The sequence below is a fragment of the Leucoraja erinacea genome, chromosome 11 (assembly GCF_028641065.1).
Source record: "Leucoraja erinacea ecotype New England chromosome 11, Leri_hhj_1, whole genome shotgun sequence".
NCBI classification, from domain to species: domain Eukaryota; kingdom Metazoa; phylum Chordata; class Chondrichthyes; order Rajiformes; family Rajidae; genus Leucoraja; species Leucoraja erinaceus.
The window spans coordinates 52,584,150-52,608,599 of NC_073387.1; the positions used below are offsets into that span (position 1 = coordinate 52,584,150).

Consider the following 24,450-nt stretch of genomic DNA (forward strand, 5'->3'; position numbering starts at 1 on the left):
TGTATATAATTGAAAGCTTTATTCTGTTTTCCAGGTTTGGGAGGAAGATTGTTTTGTTTGGAACTATGGGGGTACAGATTTTATTCAATCTGCTTATGACATTGTCACCCAGCTGGGAAATCTTCTGCCTGTTCAATTTCCTCAGAGGCATCGGTGAGGTTTCAAACTATGTGACTGCGTTTGTGCTTGGTAAGTTTAATTCATGGAAGTTACATTCATGCTATTTCTTCGCTCTTTTTCTACATTTAATTATTCAGTTTTGATTGCGATCAGATCTCTCGGAGAAAATACACGCGATCACAGGTAGAACATACAAACTCCGTACAGACAGCACCCTTAGTCAGGATTGAACCCGTGTCTCCGACTCTGAAAGCACTAGAAAGCAGGAACTCTACTGCTGTGCCACCGTGCCGCCCTATTATGTATGGCAATATCTTACTGATCAGTATGGAGAAAATGAATTCCACTGCAATTTGGTACACATGATTAAAAAATGTATCATTAAACCATTATCAAAGAGGCTAGATGTTGTCAGAGACATTCAAATGCCCTGACACATGATTAAAAATTAAACTTTGTTCTCTATTATGTGCTGATTTTTAATACATCTTGGTGCTGTTTGATAAGTGGCCTCATTAAGGTGGAATTCTTCAAGCTTCACATGGCTTGGTTTATGGTTAAGCAGGTAATTTAATGTTGGCAACTTTTAGGTGAATATAAAAGTTCCAGAGGGGCAGTGAATGAAAATGAACTCACGAATCACTGAACCTTGTTATATACTCTTGCAGGATCTGAACTTCTGCAGAAATCGATTCGAGTTACATACTCTACACTTGGAATTGGCTGTTTTTATGCCCTGGGTTACATGATGCTGCCTTTTATTGCCTATTTCGTGAGAGGATGGAGAATGTTGATATTGATCCTGAGCCTGATCAGTTTGCTGTACATTCCTTTGTGGTGGTATGTAGAACTTTCAACCTGCAACCCAATTAATCAGTAGGTAATGACTTTACAATGCTGGTGTCACTGGGATTAATTCTGATCAAGATAACCAAAATATGACCATCGAAAAACCCCCTCACCTGTATCTGTCTGAAGATAGGTCTCGACCTGTAAATTACCCATTCCTTCTCTCTAGAGATGCTGTCTGTCCAGCTGAGTTACTCCTGCATTTTGTGTCTATCTTTGGTGTAAACCAGCATCTACAGTTCCTTCCTACACATTTCAACCTATCACCTGCCAGTCGATAGTCTGTCCACTGTGTTGGAGATGGAGAAATCAAGAACGGGGAGAGAGGTGTCAGAGATGGTGCTGTAAGGTGACATTAGCCCCTCTCCTGTCCTCCAGGACCCACGTCAGCGGCTAGAGAAGATGCAAAGATCTTTGTCAAGGCACCTGCAATCTCCTCTTTCAATAACCTGGGATATGTCCCATCAGGGCGGCACGGTGGCACAGCGGTAGAGTTGTTGCCTTACAGAGCCAGAGACCTTGGTTTGATCCTCACTATGAGTGCTGTCTGTACGGAGTTTGTACGTTCTCCCTGTGACCGTGTGGGTTTTCTCTGGGTTCTCCGGTTTCCTCCCACACTCCAAAGACATACAGGATTCATGCAATCTCCACACAGACAGACCAGATATCAGGACCATACTGGGGGCTCTGGCACTGTGAGGCAGCCGCTCTACCAGTTGCGCCCCTGTGCCACTCTTATTGTCCTGGTCTCTCGTTTAGAATCCTCTGCCCAGGAGATAAGCCTGCATCCGTTTGTTTGCATGTTCATTTGTCCCGGTTAAGCCGCTGTGCACACGGCATCCAGCCAACGGTCGTTAGTCTTTTTATCATTTTTTTCACCTTTAATTTATTGTTAATTTCGTGTTTTCATGTACCTTGTGTGTTGTGACTGTTGGCAGATCAATTTCCCCCATGGGGATGAATAAAATTTTGTCGTATCGTATCATATTGTTAAGAATATAGCGGTAGGTAGACAAAAATGCCGGAAAAGTCAGGTGTTGAGGCAGCATGTTTGAGAAGGAACTGCAGATGCTGGAAAATCAAAGGTAGACAAAAGTGCTGGAGAAACTCAGCCGGTGCGGCAGTATCTATGGAGCGAAGGAAATTGGAGAAGTCAATGTTCATGCCAAGATTCAAGATTCAATTTAATTGTCATTCAAGATTCAATTTAATTGTCATTTGGACCCCTTGAGGTCCAAACGAAATGCCGTTTCTGCAGCCATACACCACAAACAAATAGACCCAAGACACAACATAATTTACATAAACATCCATCACATCGCTGTGATGGAAGGCCAAAAAAAAACATCTCTCCACTGCACTCTTCCCCCCCCGATGTCAGAGTCAAAGTCAAAGCCCCCGGCTGGCGATGGCGATTGTCCCGCGGCCATTAAAGCCACGACGGGTGGTGCGAGGTCGCACACCGGGTCTTGGTGTTAGAGCCCCCGGCGTGCGCTCGCAGAGTCCCGCGGCCATTCCAAGCCGCGCGGGGCGGTGCTGTAGGCCCCGCTCCAGGAGCTCCTCGACCCCGCAACTCGGGCGGGAGAAGTCGCTGCTGCGAGAGCCCTGAAAAGCGGTCTCCCTCCAGGGACCCGCGGGCTCCCGGTGCCGCTGGGGTGTAAACTGCCCAAGCGAAATATGAGGTGCTACTCCACCAATTTCCGGTGGTCCTCACTCTGGCCATGGAGGGGGCCCAGGACAGAAATGTCAGATTTGGAATGGGAGGGGGAGTTGAAGTGCTGAGCCACCGGGAGATCAGGTTGGTTATTGCGGATCGAGCAGAGGTGTTCGGCGAAGCTTGGTCTCACCGATGTAGATCAGCTGGCATCTAGAGCAGCAGATGCAATAGATGAGGTTGGAGGAGGTGCAGGTGAACCTCTGTCGACCTGGAACGACTGCTTGGGTCCTTGAATGGAGTCAAGGGGGGAGGTAAAGCGACAAGTGTAGCATTTCTCGCGGTTGCAAGGGAAAGTGCCCGGGGAGGGGGTGGTACGGGTGGGAAGGGACGAATTGACCAGGGAGTTACTGAGGGAGCTGTCTTTGCGGAAAGCGGACAGGGAAGGAGATGGGAAGATGAGGCGAGTGGTGGGGTCACGTTGGAGGTGGCGAAAATGACGGAGGATTATTTGTTGTATGTGACCACTTGTAGGGTGGAAGGTGAGGACTAGAAGGACTCTGTCCATGTTAAGAGTGGGGGTTGGGGAGTGATAGCAGTGTTACGGGGCATGGAAGAAACCCTGATGAGAGCCTCATCTATAGTCGAAGAGGGGAACCCCCGTTCCCTAAAGTATGCGGACATCTCTGATGCCCTAGTTTGGAACACCAATGCAGTCGTCAATGTAGCGGAGCTAGAGTTCGGGGATAGGGCCACGGTACGCCTTGAACAAGGATTGTTCGACATACCCGACAAAGAGGCAGGCATAGCTGGGGCCCATGCGCGTGCCCATGGCTAGACCTTGGATTTGGAGGAAATGGGAGGAGCCAAAGGAAAATTTGTTGAGGGTAAGGACCAGCTCCGCTAGGCGGAGGAGAGTATTTGTAGATGGGGATTGGATGGTTCTGCGATCGAGGAAGAAACGGAGGGCTTTAAGACCCTCCTGATGGAGGAAGGAGGTTTAGAGTGACTGGATATCCATGGGGAAGATGAGGGAGTGGGGGCCTGGAAAACGGAAGTCATGGAGGAGTCGAAGAATGTGTGAGGTGTCTTGGACATAGGTTGGGAGGGATTTGATCAGGGGGGATAGGATGGAGTCGAGGTATGTGGAAATAAGTTTGGTGGGACAAGAACAAGCAGAAACAATAGGTCTGCCAGGATAGTCAGGTCTGTGGATTTTGGGGAGAAGGTAAAATCGGGCCATGCGGGGCTGGGGAACGATGAGGTTGGAGGCTTGGGAGGGCAGGGAGCCGGAAGTGATGAAGCTAGTGATGGTGTTTGAGATAATGGCCTGGTGCTCTTCTGTGGAGTCATGGTCCAAGGATAAGTAGGAGGAGGTGTCTGAGAGTTGGCTCCTGGCCTCAGACCCGTAAAGGTCAGCGCGCCAGACTACCACGGCACCTCCCTTGTCGGCAGGTTTGATCACCCAGTCGGGATTGTTGCAGGGTGAGTGGACGGCTGTACATTCAAGGGGGGAGAGGTTAGGATGAGAAAGGGGGGTGGAGAAGTTGTGGCGGTTGTTGTCCTGCCAGCAGTTTAAAATAAAAAGGTCTAAAGCAGGTAGATGGCCATGAGGGGGAGTCCAAGAGGAGGGGGTCTGTTGGAGACGGGAGAATGGGTCATCACTGGGGGGTGTGGACTCTTTCCCATGGAAAAATGTTTAAATGCAGAGGTGAAGGAATAAGAGCTCCACATCGTGGCAGATGCGGAACTCATTGAGGTGGGGACGGAGGGAAACAAAGGTGAGGCCTCTGTTGAGGACAGACCATTTGGTATCAGAGAGGGGGAGGTCAGGGGCGATGGTGAACACATGGCAAGGATGGGGCCTGTGGCTCCCATGGCTATCTGGACTACACTTCTTCCCACCCTGCTTCCTGTAAGGACTCTATACCCTACTCCCAATTCCTCAGTCTACTCCGCATCTGCCCACAGGATGAGGTGTTCCAAACCAGGACATCGGAGATGACCTCATTCTTTAGGGAACGGGGGTTCCCCTCTTCGACTATAGATGAGGCTCTTACCAGGGTCTCCTCTATATCCCGTAGCTCCGCTCTCACTCCCCATCCCCCCCACTCATAACACGGACAGAGTCCCCTTGTCCTCACCCTCCACCCCACCAGCCGTCACATACAACAGATAATCCTCCGACATTTTCGCCACCTCCAACAGGATCCCACCACTGGCCACATCTTTCCATCTCCTCCCCTTTCGGCTTTCCACAGAGACCGCTCCCTCCAGATTCCAAGATGGCGCCGATGTCTATGGCTGCCTGTCTGTTGCTCTCTCTGTTTTTTGTGTTTTCTATTGGTGTTAGACAACTAAAGTCTCTGCTGGTCTACGACCGTACATCTCTAATGGACATTCAGCGTAATGTCGGTGCCTTTGTTTACCGCGGACATACTACACTGCCCCCGTTCCTCTTGGGAATCCAAACTCACCTGGAGTGGGTTTTAAGCCCGAGGAAGCGTCGCCGTCGCCGTCGCCGTCGCCGTGGCAAACGTAGCGGTCGACTGGTGAAGTCTAAACTGGGTGGGCCAGGAGGTGGGAATCTCCTCGAAAGCCTTGAGCGTCGGGAACACTTTGCTCAGGGAGATCTCCGGGGCCTGCAGCCTTCAGCCTGGTGCTCACCAACTGTCAACTGTCAACTGTCAACGGACAATCTCCTCCCCAACGATCGGGAGCACTGTCCACCTGCTGCAGCACGGAGAACTGGCTTGGCTCACCGTCTCGGTAGGAGGAACGAAGGAGGTCACCTGGTACACCAACTCTTCCGGGTGGGTCCCTTCGCCCCCACCCCTTCCTATGCTCAGGAGCTGCGGCGAGACGGGCCACGCCTCCCATGCTCTCCTCGGCCCCGCCACCGCGGGGTGAATCCCCGGAACCTGAGGACTCTGCACCGGGCTCAGCGATCAGCTGATCTGGTGAGTCCATCCCCCTCCAGGATCGGTTTAGTGAACGCCAGATCCCTGGCAAACAAGACTTTTATACTGAGGGATTTCTTCTGCTCACGTGGACTGGATTTCCTCTGTGTGACTGAGACTTGGATGGGTCCAGGTGAGTGCAGCGCTCTTGTTGAGCTATTACCGGCTGGCTGCTCTTATTTCAACTCACCGCGGATATCGGGCCGTGGAGGAGGAACAGCGGCTGTTTATAAAAATAACTTTAAGTGCAGGCAATGCCCTCTATCATCTTCTTTCTCCAGTTTCGAAGCAACTGTATTTGAAGTGGGCCGCTCCAAACCGGTGCTTTGTGCGGTCATCTACCGACCGCCCAAGTATAATAAGGACTTTGTACATGAATTCTCTGATTTTCTGGCTGGGATCGTGCCCAACTATGATCGTGTCCTTTTGGTTGGGGACTTTAACATCCATGTGTGCTGTCCTGCTAAGCCGTTAGTGAAGGACTTTTTCAGCCTTGTGGACTCTTTTGATTTTGTCCAGTGTGTGTCTGGTCCCACACACGAACATGGACATACACTGGACCTTGTTCTCTCTCATGGCTTGTCTGTGTTGAATTTGGAAATCTCTGATTGTGTGTTTTCAGATCATATGCCTGTATTGTTTGATGTCAATTTCTCCTGTGAAGCAATTTTGCCTGTGGTGTCTGCTCGGCGCTGTCGGTCTTTTAGCCCTTTTACTGCTGGCAAGTTCTCTGCTGCTTTCGATCAGCTCTGCGCCCCCTCTGCGTCCACTCCTCTTGGTACGGAGGAGATTAGTTCGTGGTTTCATTCTTCATGCAGGACTATACTGGACTCTGTGGCTCCGTTAAGATCGTTGAAGCCGAGGGCTAAACCTGAACCCTGGTTCAGTGCAGTGACTCGTGCAGCACGACGGGAGTGTCGTAGAGCTGAGCGAAAGTGGAGGAAGGACAGGCTACAGGTTTCACTTCAAATTCTCAGGGACTGTTGGCGTCACTACCAAAACAGTGTTAAAAAGGCCAAGAGAGAGTACCTGTCTAAAATTATTGTGTCAAAGTGTAACAACCCTCGTGTGCTATTTGAAATCATTGACTCTGTTCTAAATGCCCCGCAGCCTGTCTGTCTGGAAGCTTCACCTGAAATGTGTAATGACTTCCTGCACTTTTTTGTTGATAAGGTTGTTTCCTTAAGGGCTAACATTTCAGCACCTGCCTCTGACCCTTCTGTTTCGGTCCCTTGCCTGGTGGTATTCGACAAGTTTGAGCCTGTGACTATATCGTATTTAAAGGATGTGGTTTCCCATATTAAGCCATCGGGTTCTCCTTGTGATGCGGTCCCTCCACATCTTTTTAAGGAGGTTTTCCCTAGTATAGGGCAGTCGGTTCTCACCATTATTAACAGCAGCTTGTGTTCTTGGGGTTGTCCCCGTGAGTTTTAAGCATGCGGTAGTGCAACCACTGCTTAAGAAACCTGGCCTGGATCAATCTGTTCTGGCCAATTTTAGACCCATCTCGAAATTGCCTTTTATTTCTAAATTACTGGAGAGAGTTGTTTATGCTCAGCTAAAACTATTCCTGGAGGAGCATGATATTCGGGAGATCTTCCAGTCTGGATTTAAAACCATGCACAGCACGGAGTCAGCATTGCTAAGGGTTTTTAACGATATCCTCCTGGCTAATGATTCTGGGGATTGTGTGGTTCTTGTCCTGCTGGACTTGTCTGCCGCCTTTGATACGGTGGACCATAATATCTTATTATCTCGGCTACAGCAGTTAGTGGGCATCTGCGACAGTGCCCTGGGATGGTTCAGGTCCTATCTGGCGGGCAGAACCATGTGTGTTAGCCTTGCTGGGTTTGAATCCTCTTCCGCTCCCCTGTCATATGGGGTTCCACAGGGTTCGATTCTGGGGCCCCCCTGCTTTTCTCGCTGTACATACTTCCTCTGGGTTCCATCCTTAGAAAGCATGGCATCTCCTTCCACTGTTATGCAGATGATACCCAGCTTTATTTGCCGCTGAGGGGGGAAGATGCCTTTTCTGTAAAATCGCTTCTGTCTTGTTTTGATGACATTAAGTCCTGGTTGGCCCTAAACTTTCTTGGATTTAATGAAAAGAAGACAGAGGTGATTTTATTTGATCCCAATGGCTGCCGTGAACCTCCATTTGTTGATTTAGGTCCATTGTCAAGGTACGTGAAGCCAACAGTTGTGAACCTGGGTTTTAGGATGGACAGTGACTTTAAATTAGATCGCCAAATATGCGCGGTGGTTAAGTCCAGCTTCTTTCACCTAAGGAAGCTGGCGAAGGTGAAGCCCATTCTCGAGCGGCAGCATTTTGAGACAGTAATCCATGCCTTTATTACATCTAGGCTGGATTACTGTAACGCGCTCTATTTTGGTGTTGCTCGTTCTTCACTGGCTCGTCTCCAGTTGGTTCAGAATGCTGCTGCTCGCCCTTTTAACAGGGACTCGAAAGAGGGAGCACATATCGCCAATTCTGGCCTCCCTACACTGGCTCCCGGTGCACTTTCGGGTTCATTTTAAGTTACTGTTATTTGTTTTTAAATCTCTGAATGGGCTCGCCCCGCCTTACCTCTCTGAGCTGCTCCACCCATACACTCCTGCCCGGTCCCTCAGGTCAGCTGGTCAGCTGCTCCTGGAGGTACCGAGGTCTAGTCGGAGGCTCAGAGGGGATAGAGCCTTCTCTGTTGCTGCTCCGGCACTCTGGAACACCCTGCCGCTGCACATCAGACAGGCCCCCTCACTGTCCATCTTCAAATCCAGTGTTAAAACGCATTTGTACTCCCTGGCTTTTGACCATGCCTGAGGCTTTGCTTCTGTTTGTGGTGTTTTTGATGTTTCTTTATTTTACATGTCTTTTCCTACTATTTCTTTTGATTGTTATTTTTGGTGTGTATTAACTTTTTTGTCAATGATTAGTGATGTACAGCACTTTGTTGCAGCTATGTTGTTTTTTTAAAGTGCTCTAACTCCCTGGTCAAATCGTCCCTTCCCACCCAAACCACCCCCTCCCCCAGTACTTTCCCTTTCAACCGCAGGAAATGCCACACTTGTCGCTTTACCTCTCCCCTCGACTCCATCCAAGGACCCAAGCAGTCTTTCCAGGTGAGGCAGAGGTTCACCTTCACCTCCTCCAACCTCATCTATTGCATCCACTGCTCTAGGTGTCAACTGCTCTACATCTGTGAGACCAAGCGCAGGCTTGGTGATCGCTTCGCCCAACACCCCCGCTCGGTTCACATTAACCAACCCAATTTCCCACTGGCCCAGCATTTCAACTCCCCTTCCCATTCCGAATCCGACCTTTCTGTCCTGGGCCTTCTCCATGGCCAGAGTGAGTCCCACCCCAAATTGGAGGATCAGCACTTAATATTTCGCTTGGGCAGTTTACAACCCAGCAGTATGAACATTGACTTCTCCAATTTCAGTTAGACCGTGCTTTCTCCCTCCTTCCCCTCCCCAGCTCTCCCACAGTCTACTGTCTCTCTGCCTCTTCCTTTCTTCTTCCCGCCCCCCTCCCCCCCACAGCAGTCTGAAGAAGGGTCACGATCTGAAACATCACCTATTCCTTCGCCCCATCGATGCTGTCTCACCCACTGAGTTTCTCCAGCATTTTTGTCTACCTTCGATTTTTCCAGCATCTGCAATTCTTTCTTAAACAAGAATATAGTGGTAGTAATTTCACGTCCTTTGATGCTTCAAAGAATTCTGTTACAGAATACCTTGTTTAATTCTAGGTTTATTCCTGAATCTCCACGCTGGCTACTGTCCAAGGGAAGGGTAAAGGAAGCAGAATCAATAATTCGATTCATGGCAAAGAAAAATGGCATCACTCCACCAGCAGTACTTTTCACAGACGATGAGGTATCGGGGCAAGACCATTTATTTCATTGCTATGTGGTTGTTCAGTTCGTTAATACAGAGCTCGGTTATTTTCATATCGAGTGGATGTGGAGAGGATGTTTCCACTTGTGGGAGAGTCTAGGATCAGATGTCGTAGCCTCAGAATTAAAGGACCTTCCTTTAAGAGGGAGACGAGGCAGAATTTCTTTGCCAGGTCACAACTTAAGTTTAGGGTTGGATGAACAACTATACTCAACATCTCCCGAATCTATCTCCACATTCTTTATATTTGTAATCTCCTTTCCTTCTTGCTCTTTTTCCCCCTTTCTATTAGTTTATAGTCTCTCTTAAAAAAAGATTTAAAAAAAATAAATCTTTATCATAGGGTGGTGAATGTGGATTTTTCAGAAGGCTGGGGAGGCCGTGAATGGATATTGTTAAGGCAGAGTTAGATAGATTCTTGATTAGTACGGGTGTCAGGGGTTAGGGGGAAAATGCAGGAGAATAGGGTTAGGAGGGAGAGATTGATCAGCCATGATTGAATGGCAGAGTAGACATGATGGGCCGAATGGACTAATTCTGCTCTTATCACATAATATCAATTCATAAGGTGATTACTCCTTGATATTGAGCCTTCTCTACCTTTCAGTCTGAAGAAGGGTTCCGACACAAATCGCAACCTACTCCTTTTCTCCAGATGCTGTCCGACTTGCTGTTTCTTCAACGTTTTGGGTCTCTTTGGTATAAACCAGCATCTGCAGTTCTTCCCTACACAACTGCTTGATATTGTTTCATCTGACAAGTCTGTCCCACTTCCTTTGTTTTTTGTTATCCACGTGTTTTCAGATGATAAGTCTTCACCAAGTTAATCGATCATTAAAAATTTAATAATGTAAACCTGACTTCACCCAAAAATAAAAGGACGTACATTTTTGTCCAGACTTCACTGCAAAAAAATTAGGCATGAATATCCTGACAAATATGCAGCTGTATTATAACAACTGCACAAATAGGGCAGCACGGTGGCGCAGCGATAGAATTGTTGCCTGACAGCACCAGAGACCCGAGTTTGATCCTGACTATGGGTGCTGTCTGTACGGAGTTTGTACGTTCTCCCTGTGACCTGAGTGGGTTTTCTCTGGGAGCTCCGGTTTCCTCCTACACTCCAAAGACGTTTAGGTTTGCAGGGCGATTGGCTTGCTAAAATTGTAAATTATCCCTTATGTGTTGGATAGTGTTGTGTGTGGGGATCGCTGGTCTGCGCAGACTCGTTGGGCCGAAAAGCTGGTTTTCTGCGCTGCATCTCTACACTAAACAAATCTAAAGGAGATCAACATGAACTGTGTGTCATAACCTCTCAATGCATAAAATTATTTTTGATTTTTTTATTAGCAGCAATTTGGAGATAAGATCGCATTTGCCTCGTTCCATTATAAAAAGGTTCAGGTTTATTAGTGTCGGGTGCATAGAAGTACAGTGAAATGTTTTGTTTTGCCTGCTATCCAATCAAGTCAGATAATGCTATCCATAAATACAATCAAACCAAACTCAAGCACAATTGGCTGAGTAAAGATACAGAATGCAGAATGTAGTTCTCAGCATTATAGATATACATTACATAGGATCACTGTCAGATCATTAGCAAGATTGTTTCACTAATTCTCTCTCTGATTCTTGCCATTTTCCCATGGGCTTTCTCCTAAAAACATTTATTAGTAGAAAACGGCTCTATTGCGTGATATTGAGAAAGGAAAAATATTGAGCTTTTGAGTTCGATTTTACTTTAGACTTTAGAGATACAGTGCGGAAGTAGGCCCTTTGGTCCACCTAGTCCATGCTGACCAGCGATCACCCCGTACACTAGCACTATCCTATACATTAGGGACAATTTAAAGATGACAATTAACCTACATACTTTTACGTCTTTGGAGTGCGGGAGGAAACTGGAGCACCCGGAGACAACCAATGCGGTCACAAGGAGAAATACAAACTCCATACAAACAGCGACTGTAATCAGGATCGTACCCGGGTACCAGGTGTTGTAAGGCAGCAGGTTTTGTAAACCTGCATCTGCAGTTCCTTGTATCCACATGGTGTTTAAAAATTGCACATTGTTACAAAAATTCAAACTACATTTCAGAGCACTATTTATGGAGTTTGCACTATTAATCAAGATTTAGTTTTGGAGTTTTGAAGATTCTAATTTGACTTTAAATGTGGGAGAATATTCAGCATATTTTTATAACGCCATAAATTTAATTGGGCTGAAATTTCATTTTCACTAGAGCGCATTTCCTGGTAGTTTGGTGAAGAGGAACAATGCTGAGATTTAGGTTATGCCACGGTTTTTAAGGGATCTTTGCAATGCTTCTGCAACCTTGCTCAATCCTCTGAATACAAGCTGAATACAGAGTTGTATACAGGGCTGTATGTAAGCTGTATACAAGAACAAAGGATGACCTGGCATGGGGGAACAGCCATGAGGTGGGTTGGTCAGTGGGAACAAAGGAGGATTTGGCGTTGGATACTTTGTAACTTTGTGCCCTTCTTGTGGCGTCTATTTGCATACCTTGTGTGTGCAAAACAAAGAATATCAGACTTGTCACATGTGACAATGAAATATCATACATTCATTCATTCATTCATACATTCATTCATTCATTCATACATTCAATCATTCACTCATTCATCATTCATTCATTCACTCACTCATTGATTCATACATATATTCATTCATTCACCGAGTAATTAGTTTCGATCAATCAATTCATCCATTCATTCATACATTCACTCATTCATTCATTCATTCATTCAATCATTCTTCATTCATTCAATCATGCATTCATTCATTCATACATTCAATCATTCATTCATTCACAAGCTCAGAGAACAAACTGTGAATAATCAATTTCTGGACCATCCCATGCCCAATATGAATCAGGAGATGTGAATAATAAAACTGACACTTTCCGCTGAGCTGATGCAACGTTGAATCCTCTGTTTTTCTTCCAGCTTGAAAATATACAGAATAAACAAGTAAACTCTGTTCCAGTTACTCAATTGATAAAATCTCACAATATCCTAGTCATCACAGTCATTAGCGTACTCATATGGTAAGTATGAGATTCAAGAATAATATTCAGACATGTTTATTAAAAAATATCTGTGAGGAAAATGCTCTTTTATCGGCACTGTGGCACGGCGATCGTGTTGATACCTCACAGCATCAGAGTCCCGGGTTTGATCCTGACAACAGTTGCTGTCTCTACAGTGTGCGTTCTCCCTGTAACCGTGTGGGATTCCTCCAGGTGCTCTGGTTTATCCCACATTCCAAAGATTGCCGGCTGGTTTGTAGGTTAATTGGCTTCTGTAAATTTGTAAATTGTCTCTAATGTGTAGGATGCAAAGCTGGCATAACAGAATTAATGCACGGGTAATTATTGGTCGACTAAGACTTTTTTTTTAACCAAAAATAATTTAAATCAATTATTTACAAAAGTGCTATTTACCATAGAAAACAATACACACAAACCCACCACTATAAACAAAATAAAGCAAATATTCTTAAATATTAAATCACAAATTCCCCATCCTTATTGTGGATCCATTCCACCCCCTGCGGTCCCGGAAATCCCGCATGGCACCTGTGGATAGCGTAGTCCCTTTCTATCCGGGTGTGGACGTAACCCCGGAGATGGGGAAGGCAGCCGGCTCAGACAGAGTCCTCTTCTGCCTGGCGCCGCCATGACTCGCAGATAGCCAGCTTGGCCAGGAGGATGGTGGGTGTGAAATGCAGCCAGAAGGCAAGGAGCAGCCCCTTTAGATATTGGAACAGGGGCTGCAACCTCACACACTCCATGTACACGTGGAACACAGACTCTTCCAGCCCGCAAAAATGGCAGGCGGCTGGCGAGTCTGTGAACTGCAAGAGAAACAGGTTGCAAGGGACTCCTCGGTGCAGTACCCTCCATCCCAGGTCCCCGATGTAGAGGGGCAGAATCCATGCATGGAGGGACCCCCATTGTGGGGCTCGAAAAGAACTTGGGGTGAAGGTCCTGTTTCTATACTGCATCTCTAAACTGGTAACTAAAATTTCAGAATAAACTAACCTTGAAACCCTTGAAACTAAACTAAACTACACTAATCTCTACATATTTTCCACTGACCGGGAAATACAGCATGGAAACAGGACCTCCCGCCCACCAAATCCATGCTGACCATCAATCACCTGTTCACACTAGTTGTGTATTATCCAATTTCTCATCCACTCCCTACAAACTAGGGGCAATATACAGAGGCCAATTAACCTACAAACTATAATCTGTGCGGGGACCTCTGATGTTTGTGATGGATATAAACATAGATGGGTTGGTGAGTAATTTTACCGATGGCTCCAAAATTGGAGAAGTTGCAGACTGTGAGGAAGGATGTCAGAGATATAATGGATATAGATCAATTGCACAAATTGGAAGAGAAATGGCAGTTGGAGTTTAGCCCGAGAGACTGCAAGGTGTTATTTGTGAGGTTGAGAGCAAGGCAAAAGTATACAGTTAATAGCAAGACCCCTAACAACATTTATATACAGAGGAGTCCTGGAGTTCAAGTTCATAGCTCAGTGAAGATGGCAGCACAAGTAGATAGGGTGGTAAAGATGGCGTATGGTGACAATGAGATTCTAGAAGCCAACAAAAGGAGGCTGGGAGAACATTAAAAACAAATGTGTTTTACAAGAAGTATTTTGACTTGTATTTTGTAGGATGATTATAGCAATTGGATACTATGGTCTGTCTCTGAACACCTCCAATCTTCATGGCAATGACTATCTGAATTGTTTCCTCTTTGGTGCCATTGAGATTCCGGCCAATATCGCATCCTGGCTTCTCCTCCGGAAATGTCCACGCAGGCTCAGCCATGCAGGCATTCTTGCTCTAAGTGGAGGTGTTCTGCTCTTCATGAACCTCATACCATCAAGTAAGTTTTACACTGCTTCTGCAGTGATCCTAGTGTGACAATCATGAACAAGCCTGTGGAAACAGGGCCTACGTGTGTGCCCCCCCCCCCCCCCCCCCCCCCCCGCGAGTCCATGCTACGCAGCAATCATCCTGTACACTAACACTATCTTACACACTATGGACAATTTACAGTTTTATAAAAGCCTATAAATCTGTACCTTTGGAGTGTGGGAGGAAACCCGAACACCCAGAGAAAAATCACACGATCACAAGGAGGACTGCCACATCATATCTTTCCTGTATAGATTTATGGACTTAATACCCCCTCCACTGAAGGAAGGTCCTGACCTGAAACGACACCTATCCTTATTCTCCAAAAATCCTGCCTGACCTGCAGAGTTACTCCAGCACAATGTGTCTTTTTATGGTACAGTATTTGTTGGCTTTTTTAACATTAAAGATAGCCACAGATTGCAAGAGTAACTCAGTGGGTCAGCCAGCATGTCTGGAGAACATCATATTTCAGTTTTGTTTAGGTTAGTTCAGTTCAGTTTAGTTTAGTTCCGTTTTGACAAACAGGGCAGAAAGGCTATTTGGCCTATCGAGTCTGTGCCGACCAGCAATCCTTGCACATTAAGACTATCTTACATTAACACTATTATGGAGAAATATACAATTTTACCAAGCAAATTAACCTACAATCCTATATGTCTTTGGAGTGTGGGAGGAAACTGGAGCTGACAAAGAAAACCCCACACAGGCCACAGGAAGAATGTACAAACTCCATACAGAGAGCACCTATGGCCAGGATTGAATCCGGCTCTCTGGCTCTGTAATGGCAACGATTATCTGGCTGCCAAAGAGCCGGTTTGTAAAATGTAAAAGCCCTGTCCCACTGTACGAGTTAATTCAAGAGTTCTCCCGAGTTTGCCCTGATTCGAACTCGGAGAATTACGGTAATGGCCGCTTGTAAGTACTCGGGGCTCTCGTGGACGTTTTTATCAACATGTTGAAAAATCTTCACGAGTCTTCCCGAGCTTACCGCGTTCCCCGAGTACCTGCCATTAACGTTACGAGCCACTAAGAGACGTCCCCGAGCTCCGATGTACCCGCCACGTACATTCTCCGTGCTTCCACGAGTTTGATTTTTTTTTTTTTTAAACTCAGGAGAGCTCTTGAATGAATTCGTACAGTGGGACAGGGCTTTTAGGCAGCAACTCTCCCACTATGCCACTGTGCCATTTATCGAAGCAATTAACAGTCTGAGCTGCCAAATGAACAAGCTTCATTGAATGGCCAACTATCTCTTACAACAATGTGTCAAAAATTATATAATTTTAAAGGCAGAGAAAAGACACAAAAGTTTCCCAATCGTTACTCTTTGGAGCTAACATGATTGGTGCTAACATGTACATGTAACCGAAACAGACAAGATGTCACCCATCCCAGGTGATTATTAGCCTGCTAGCCACAGAAACAGATCTACAATCACATATTACACTCGCTCCACACTCTCAAATCTCTACTCCGACAGCAACATTTCTTACATTAACTATGATCTGCTTAATCTTCTCTACATTTTTCCCTTATCATGTAAAGGGAATAATGTAAATGTAAAATGTAAAAAGGGAATAATACACGGTAAATGGCTCGATTGTAATCAAGTCCACTGACAGGCTAGCACACAACAAAAGGTTTTCACTACACCTATTGCCAATAAACTGAACTGGGGAAAACTGAGCTCTGTGCAGAACGATCGCATTAATAGAACTCTTTTTGCTTTTTTCTAGATCTTTCAATACTTTCTACAGTGCTGGTGTTAATTGGAAAAATGGGAAACACATGGGCTTATTCCATGGTTTATGTCTACATCTCCGAACTGTATCCAACCCCATTGAGAAACACAGGTGTTGGAGGATCTTCAATGGGTTCCAGAACTGGCAGCATTATTTCTCCTTACATTGTTTTACTTGGTAAGGCAACAATGACATCTCTTGGTTTTTAGTTTTTTTAATATAGAGATATGAGATATAGTACGGAAACAGGCCCTTCGTCCGATCGAGTCCGCACCGACCAGTGATCCTCATATACTAACACTATCCTACACTCACTGAGGACAATTTACAATTTTACCGAAGCCATGAATCCTCAAACCTTTACGTATTTGAAGTGTGGGAGCAAATCAAAGATTTCAGAGAGAGCCCAAGCAGGTCACGGCGAGAATGTACCAACTCCATACAGATAGCACCCGTGGTCAGGATCTAACTTGGGTCTCTGGCCCTGTATGGCAGCAACTGTACCGCTGCGCCATCATACTATCCTATTCTTGTTGAATATGAGGATTTTTGACACTATCCCGACATAGGTCACAGGTAGATACGTTAGTAAAGAAAGCTGATTTCATGTAACTTCGTAACCCTTGCTTTCCCTCTCTCTCTGTCCCCCTCCAACCCTAGTTCTCTGACTAGTTTCACTGTCCTTCTGATTCATTTTGATTGCATGCCTGCTTGTCACCTTCCTCTCAGCTAGCAGTGAACCACTCTACATTTCCTTATCATTGTTTGCTTTGATCTGTCATTCTCACATTACCTTTCCATATCTCTGTTTCCCTCTCCCCTGACTCTCAGTCTGAAGAAGGGTCTTGGCCCAAAACATCACCCATTCCTTCTCTCCAGAGATGCTGCCAATATCGCTGAGTTACTCCAACATTTTGTGTCTATCTTCGGTGTAAACCAGCATCTGCAGTTCCTTCCTACACATGAAGCTTTTGGTTCATTGGTCTTCTCATCAGTCACGGTACTGAGTATGGAAGCTGGGATGTTATGTTACAGTTGTAAAAGTATTGCGAGGCTGTATTTGAAGTATTGTGTGCAGATTTGATCACCGTCTTATAGGAAGAATGTTAATAAGCTGGAAACAGTGCAGTGAAGATTTACGAACATGTTGTCAGAACATGAGGGCCTGAGCTATTAGGAAAGGATGTGCAGGCTAGGACTTTATTCCTTGGAGCACAGGAGGCTGAAGGGTGATCTTATAGACATGTATAGTTATTTGTTTTGTATGCTATGCAATCAAATCAGATACATCATACATACATACATACATACATACATATATACATACATACATATTACATACAATCAGTTCAAACTCAAGTACAATAGATAGAGCAAAGGGAAATATACAGTGTGCAAAATATAGTCTTCAGCCTTACAGCTTATCAGTTCCTAATACAAAGTCCAATGTTCTCAATGGGAAACAGGTGAATGGGACAGTACCCTAGCTTATGGAATATATAATTGTTAATGGTGATGTGAGCTGTTGAAACTACTTTAGAGTTGAAACATGCAATGATATTTGGTCGTATCTCAGTACTTCAGTATGTATTAAAGGAAGGGGTGACAGATTGTGAATACATACTCCCACATTATTTGAAATTCAGAACAAGAAGAAGGCATTTGATTAATATAATAAAAACAAAAACAACCCATATCAGTTTGTTAATGTCCTATCATTTTGCAATAATAAAGTAAAGTAAGATTTTGTTTATAATTCCCAGTATAATTTTCCAATTATTCAGCAACATTGGGCTGTGTTATATTGTGCTCATGGAAATTACTAAATTCTAGTCCAGTGTAGGAGCAAATGGAAAGGCCAAGCGGAGTTGGTGATTATTTAACGGGTGATTATTAAAACAGGTGCGCACAAGGAGACGAGTCAAGGCTGAACTCCTGAGCACGACTTTGGAAAAGCTTCTATATTCTCAGCTGACTAGCTTACACAGAAACTTGGTTAACATCAAAACTAGGTTCTAATACAGAATGGAGGTTAAAGAAAGACAATGAGGTAACAAACTGGGTCTTGATTACAGAATAAAATGATTATCCGCAAGTCTAACTTAGTTAAGAGTAGATCCAATTGCCAGTTACAACGATGGGTGCATGCTATAACATTTAAGAATAAGGGCAAGCCATTTAGAACAAAGACGAGGGAACACTTTTTCTCACAGAGAGTTGTGAGTGTGGAATTCTCTGCCTCAGAGGGCAGTGGAGGCCGGTTCTCTGGATACATTCAAGAGAGAGAGCTAGATAGGGCTCTTAAAGATAGCGCAGTCAGGGGATACGGGGAGAAGGCTGGAACGAGGTACTGATTGGGGATGATCAGCCATGATCACTTTGAATGGCAGTGCTGGCCTATTCCTGCAACTATTGTCTATTGTATCATCAACAAAGTTCTGGAAACTTGGATGTCATCATTGCTGCATTCCATGTCTCTACTTTTAGGCTTTGTCTGCGGTTCCCTGTCACCACATTAGCACAATCCACATCCCTATTTACTAGTTATTAGCCCTCAATAATCTTTGCCCTGCAACATACAGTCTCAAGCAGGTGATCAATCGTATATTGTCTGAATCATGTATTGTCTTCATTATGTATTGTCTTAATTATGTATATAGACTTTCCGCTGACTGGTTAGCAAGCAACAAAAGCTTTTCACTTTACTTCGATACACATGACAGTAAACTAAACTCACTCAAAAAATGTTTCTCATCTCCTCGCCAAGAAGAGATATCACAGTGACCAGATGACGAACAATGAAATTAACCCACACCTTAAATTGAAAATGACTTGAATATACATTTTGTGAAATACATTTGATTTCACATTGGTGCCTGGTGGGTGAAATATTTTGGCTTTTTATATCAATTTGTTGATTTTCACTTGTAGGTAAATGTATGCTTTCTTTTTGTAGGTAGTTATCAAGAGACCCTGCCGTTTATTGTGATGGGGGTGTTGATGGTGTTCGCAGGAATTTTGGTCTTGTTTCTGCCAGAAACGTTCAATATTCCTTTTCCAGATACAATTGACCAAATGCAAAAAGTTAAATGGTAAGTCACCGTGGTCTTTTTAATTCTCTCCCTTTCTTAAAAGAAACTTCTGCCATAAATGACAGTAGCTGCAGTGTAGCATATCAAGTTTGTTTATGGGAGGACTGAATTCCAAGTTGACACACTGGACTAGTTCCATTTGCCTGCATTTGCCTCATAGTCCTCAAACACCTTCCTATCCCATCTGTAATGTATTTCAGTTTTCATCATGCTTTATCAGTTTTAAATGTTACTAGACCAAGTGCAGTCCCGTTGGGTCTGCTCCCCCAATGGTGTGATCCCGCAACCCAATATTCCACCATGCACCCGTCTCCTCCAACGGAACTGAAGCCGTTCCCAAATGTAAGATTCCAGCACTCCCCTGCCTCCCTCAGCAGTGGATTAAAAAAAAAATCCAATTGCACCTCCCCTGCCTGCTGCAGCAGTGAAAAGTTCAGAGTGTTCCTGTCTTGCAACTTTGTTTTGAAGTGTGTTGGAAGCTGATAGGAAGGAGCAGCCGTCAACAAATCAAAAGGCAGAAAGGCAGCCGGACGCCGGACGGCAGGCGGCAGCCACACAGTTTATTCTGTATAACAGTTATATTATATACTAGACCAAGTGCAGACCCGTTGGGTCTGCTCCCCCAATGGTGTGATCCCCCAACCCAATATTCCACCCGTCTCCTCCATTGGAACTGAGCCCGTTCCCAAATGTAAGATTGCAGCCCTCCCCTGCCTGCTGCAGCAGTGAAAAGTTCAGTGTTCCTCTCTTGCAACTTTGTTTTGAAGTGTGTTGGAAGCTGACATGTAAATGGAGAAGCCTGTTTATTTTTGAAATACTTGGGGGGGGGTGGGGGGGGGGGGGGGGGGGGGAGAAGGATTTTTGATTAAAAACATGTACTTCAACACGACGAAATGAAATGAGGAGCGGATACTTAGAAAGAAAAGCGAAATCTCTACCGAAATGGAAAATATCTCGGAGATTGAGCGTCTGGATTGGACGTGGCAATGAATCAAAGGAAGAAATGCAGCCGGAGCCGGCGGCAGGCGGACTGATTTGAGTTTTATATATATACTAGACCAAGTGCAGACCCGTTGGGTCTGCTCCCCCAATGGTGTGATCCCCCAACCCAATATTCCACCATGCACCCGTCTCCTCCAATGGAACTGAAGCCGTTCTCAAAAGTAAGATTCCAGCACTGCCCTGCCTCTTTAAAAAAAATCCCTGCCTGCTGCAGCAGTGAAAAGTTCAGTGTTCCTGTCTTGCAACATTGTTTCGAAGTGTGTTGGAAGCTGAGGAAGGAGCAGCCGTCAACGAATCGAAAGGCAGGAAGGGATCCGTACTGCAGGCGGACTGATTTGAGTTTTATATATATACTAGACCAAGTGCAGACCCTTTGGGTCTGCTCCCCCAATGGTGTGATCCCCCAACCCAATATTCCACCATGCACCCGTCTCCTCCATTGGAACTGAGCCCGTTCCCAAATGTAAGATTGCAGCCCTCCCCTGCCTGATGCAGCAGTGAAAAGTTCAGTGTTCCTCTCTTGCAACTTTGTTTCGAAGTGTGTTGGAAGCTGATGTAAATGGAGAAGCCTGTTTATTTTTGAAATACTTGGGGGGGGGGGGGGGGGGGGGGGGGGGGAGAAGGATTTGATTAAAAACATGTACTTCAACACGACAAAATGAAATGAGGAGCGGATACTTAGAAAGAAAAGCGAAATCTCTACCGAAATGGAAAATATCTCGGAGATTGAGCGTCCGGTTTTGGAGTTGTGGAGCGCCAAAGGAAGAAACGCGCGGCGGACGCCGTACGGCGGCAGGCGGACTGATTTGAGTTTTATATATATAAGATAGATAACAGATGAGGCAGGTACTATCGCAATGTTTAAGAAACATTTGGACAGATACATGGAAAGTGTGGAAACAGGCTCTACGGCTCAACTTGCCCACATTGACAAAAATGTCCTATCTACATGAGCCACATCAACCTGCATTTGGCCCATATCCCTCTAAATCTGTCCTATCCATGTTCCGAAGACAGACACAAAATCTGGAATAACTCAGTGGGTCAGACAGCATCTCTGGAGAAAAGGAATAGGTGATGTTTCAGGTCAAACCTTTCTTCAGACTTCTTCAGGCTGTATGACACAATGACTATCTATGATTATAACTATACAACATAGAAACCAGATTGTCTCTACATTTGCTTGTTTAACTTTTTTTAGCTATTTGATTGTATAATTCTCTCAAGTAATGCACGGGATGGTTTGTCAAAAACCTGCGTGCAGGGACCCCACATGCTAGCAATCTGTGTCACAACCGCCGTGTGGGCGGCCTGGCTCCCAGCTAGAAGGTGCTCCCGTGAAGACGGCCCGGCTCCCGGCTGGAAGGCGCTCCCGTGGGGGCGGCCCGGTGCGGGGCTGAGACGCTCCCGTGAGGGCGGCCCGGTGCGGGGCGGAGACGGTGCTCCGGTGGCTGAGGCGGCGTTCTGGCGGCGGCGACCTGAATCCGGGGCTCGGCCGCGGGCCAGTGGATGACATGTCGGGAGCTCGCGGGTCACAGGTTGATGCCTGTTTTCCGGAGCTCCCGTGGCAACAACTGCGTCCGCTGGACTGGAGGTCGGCAGCTTCGACCACCCCCGGGCCGCGGAGCTTGAACCACGGGACTGACTTACCATCGCCCGGTGGAGTATCACCTCAGCGCAGATGGAGAAGAGGAGGGAAGAGACAGCAACCCTAAGACTTTTGCCTCCATCACAATGAGGAGGTGCTTGGTGAACTCACTGTGGTGGATGTTAATTTGTGTTTATTGTGTGTTGTTTATGACTTCTTCTGACTTTGGTGCCTTCCCACACGGTGGGAAACTTTGATTCTGCTGTGTGGGGATGTTTTATGTCAAATTCTATAGTGTGTTGTGTTCTTTATTTTTATTGTATGGCTGTATGGGAATTTCATTTCACTGTGCCATCTGGCACATGTGACAATTAAATGTATCTTTTTTTTATTTTTTATTTTTTATTATTACATGTATGGCTGCAGGCAATGACATTTTGTTCAGACCGAAAGGTCTGAATGACAAATAAAGGATTGAATTCAATTCAACAATGCATTGCTGCAAACACACAGTCCATGATGATAAACTCTAGCACTGAACTTTGTTGAATTAAAAATAGCTTGACTTGAAATAAATGATACATTTATAGAGTGTTACAAGAAAATGATTCCGTATGTGTCCATGGTTCATGGCTTATTTTCTTCATATACAGGTGCAAGGGTTCTCACTCTGATTCAACTCAAACCAGAGAAAACAATGTGGTGATTTTAAAAGAGGAAATGCTTTGAGCACAGATCTTCACCAGCAGCCAATCGACTGAGGAATTCATCGCCGTTTGGGTCAGGCTCCAACTCTTCAGGAGTGGCAACTCCAAAAGTGGCAACTTCTTCTGTTGATCCAGAAAGAAACTGATGCCTGGAGATCACAGTGAAATTACTGGACCTTTTCTCTAACATATTGTTTTAAAAAAAGACATGCACTTTTTATGTCTTTCATCCGATTGCATTATATTCCTTGGATATTTTCCTCTTTGTAGAGCAATTTATTAAATGCTATGAACCAATCCTTGACATCTACCCAGTGTTATGGTTTCATACAGTCAATGCTTTCTGTGATCAACTCTTGTTTCAGTTTCATTCCTCCTGTTTTGGTTCAAACTCCTGCTTTAAAGTTTGAAACTTAAAGTCAATATATTAGGTGCCTTCTTTCAATTATCCATTTATTGATTGTGGAACTTGTTGGCATTCGATCAAAGAAGTATAGTACTGAAACAGGCCCTTCAGCCCACAACCTCCATTGCAAACATGATACCAAGTTAAACTAATCTCTTCTGCCTGCACATGATCCGCAACCCTCCATTAACTGCATATGCATGTGCCTATCTAAAAGCCTCTTAAATGCCACTATCCTCTCTGCCCACACAACTACCCTCAGCTGCGAATAGGAGTCCGACATAGGTGCCTGTCCTATCCAGGTGTTCTAGGGATGAGTGCAGGGCAATGGCAAAATTCGTGGACCTGTTGTGGCAATAGGCGAACTACAGTGGGTCAAGACCGCTGGGTAGACTGGATTTAATGAGTTCCATAAATAGCCTCTCAAAACATTTTGTGATGTTAGATGTCAAAGCCACTGGATGGTAGTCGTTTAAGCATGAAGTCTTGGTTTTCTTCGGCACTGGAATGGAATTACATGATTTTTTCATAATGGATATCAAGAGACACTTTATGAGAGTCAGATGGTGAACCAAAATACAATCTCTTCTGTTTTCTTTGTGTTAATCTCAAGAGCATTATTATCAGTCCACTCGACCAGTTTGTTCACGCCAAGTTGGTGCAGCCCAGGGTTGTCTGAGTTACTTAACAGAGATAATAGAACTGTATCATCTGTGTACTTTAGAATATATTGATTCGGTGTATCTGTATGACAATCATCAGTGTAAAAGGTAAAAAGCACAGCTGAACTCACACAACCCCAGGGGGCCCCAACATTGGTTGTGATGGCAGATGAAAGGGTTTTATTCCCCTTTACAATCTGTACTCTGTTAGTGCGAAAGGAAGTATGCCAATGATAGGGATTCAGTTGCTGCCGGACGATTTTTGACACCAAAATGTCTGCTTGTATTCTGTTGAAAGCTGAAATCTAGAAAGAGGGCTCTGTGGTGTATGCCCCTTTAAGAGATATCATACACCTATTGTAATACCGGTAGCCACCAAAGGGGGCTTGCTTAGTATAAAAGCCCTGGTGGTAGTGTGAGCACGCTCTCTTCCTTTCCCCCTCTGAAACCATGATTAAAGGCACGTTGGTTTTACATGATGGTTTCTCGATGGTTATTTAAGTATCTGACTCCAGTACTTAACAGTGGCGACGAGATTAAAGAACCCTGATGTCTTACCGACCTCGGCATCCTGAAAGATCGAGTGGAGAACGCTCCCCGCACCCTCCCAAGGCAAAGAAGCTTGGTAGAGGCGAGTGTGTGGTTGAGGCTGGACTGGAGCTCCAAAGTTGTGAGTGTTGGGGCAAAGTGCAGTCAAGGGGGAGAAGTGACCTCGGAGAGCGGGCCCCAGGAACGCATTGGTAGTTGGGGTGAATACCGTCGGTAGTGCATAGTGTGCATAGTGTGCCGGTGGGGGTTTTCCAG

General features: G+C 45.3%; 1 protein-coding gene across 1 annotated transcript; it reads left to right on the forward strand.

Annotated features, from left to right (window-relative positions):
• Positions 1-23,937, forward strand: LOC129701823 (organic cation/carnitine transporter 2-like). The gene is made up of 8 exons (XM_055643293.1): positions 1-189; positions 789-960; positions 9,336-9,462; positions 12,454-12,554; positions 14,198-14,412; positions 16,184-16,366; positions 19,146-19,281; positions 22,525-23,937. The coding sequence occupies exons 1-8, from the start codon at positions 66-68 to the stop codon at positions 22,598-22,600; spliced, it is 1,134 nt and encodes a 377-aa protein (XP_055499268.1). The 5' UTR covers positions 1-65; the 3' UTR covers positions 22,601-23,937.
• The last annotated feature ends 513 nt before the right edge of the window (positions 23,938-24,450 follow it).

Excerpts from the sequence above, each read along its gene's own strand:
- LOC129701823 (XM_055643293.1), top strand. The coding sequence starts at position 66 with ATGGGGGTACAGATTTTATTCAATCTGCTTATGACATTGTCACCCAGC. Across the intron at positions 961-9,335 it reads CTGTACATTCCTTTGTGGTG|GTTTATTCCTGAATCTCCAC; the intron begins GTATGTAGAACT and ends GTTTAATTCTAG. Across the intron at positions 19,282-22,524 it reads CAAATGCAAAAAGTTAAATG|GTGCAAGGGTTCTCACTCTG; the intron begins GTAAGTCACCGT and ends CTTCATATACAG.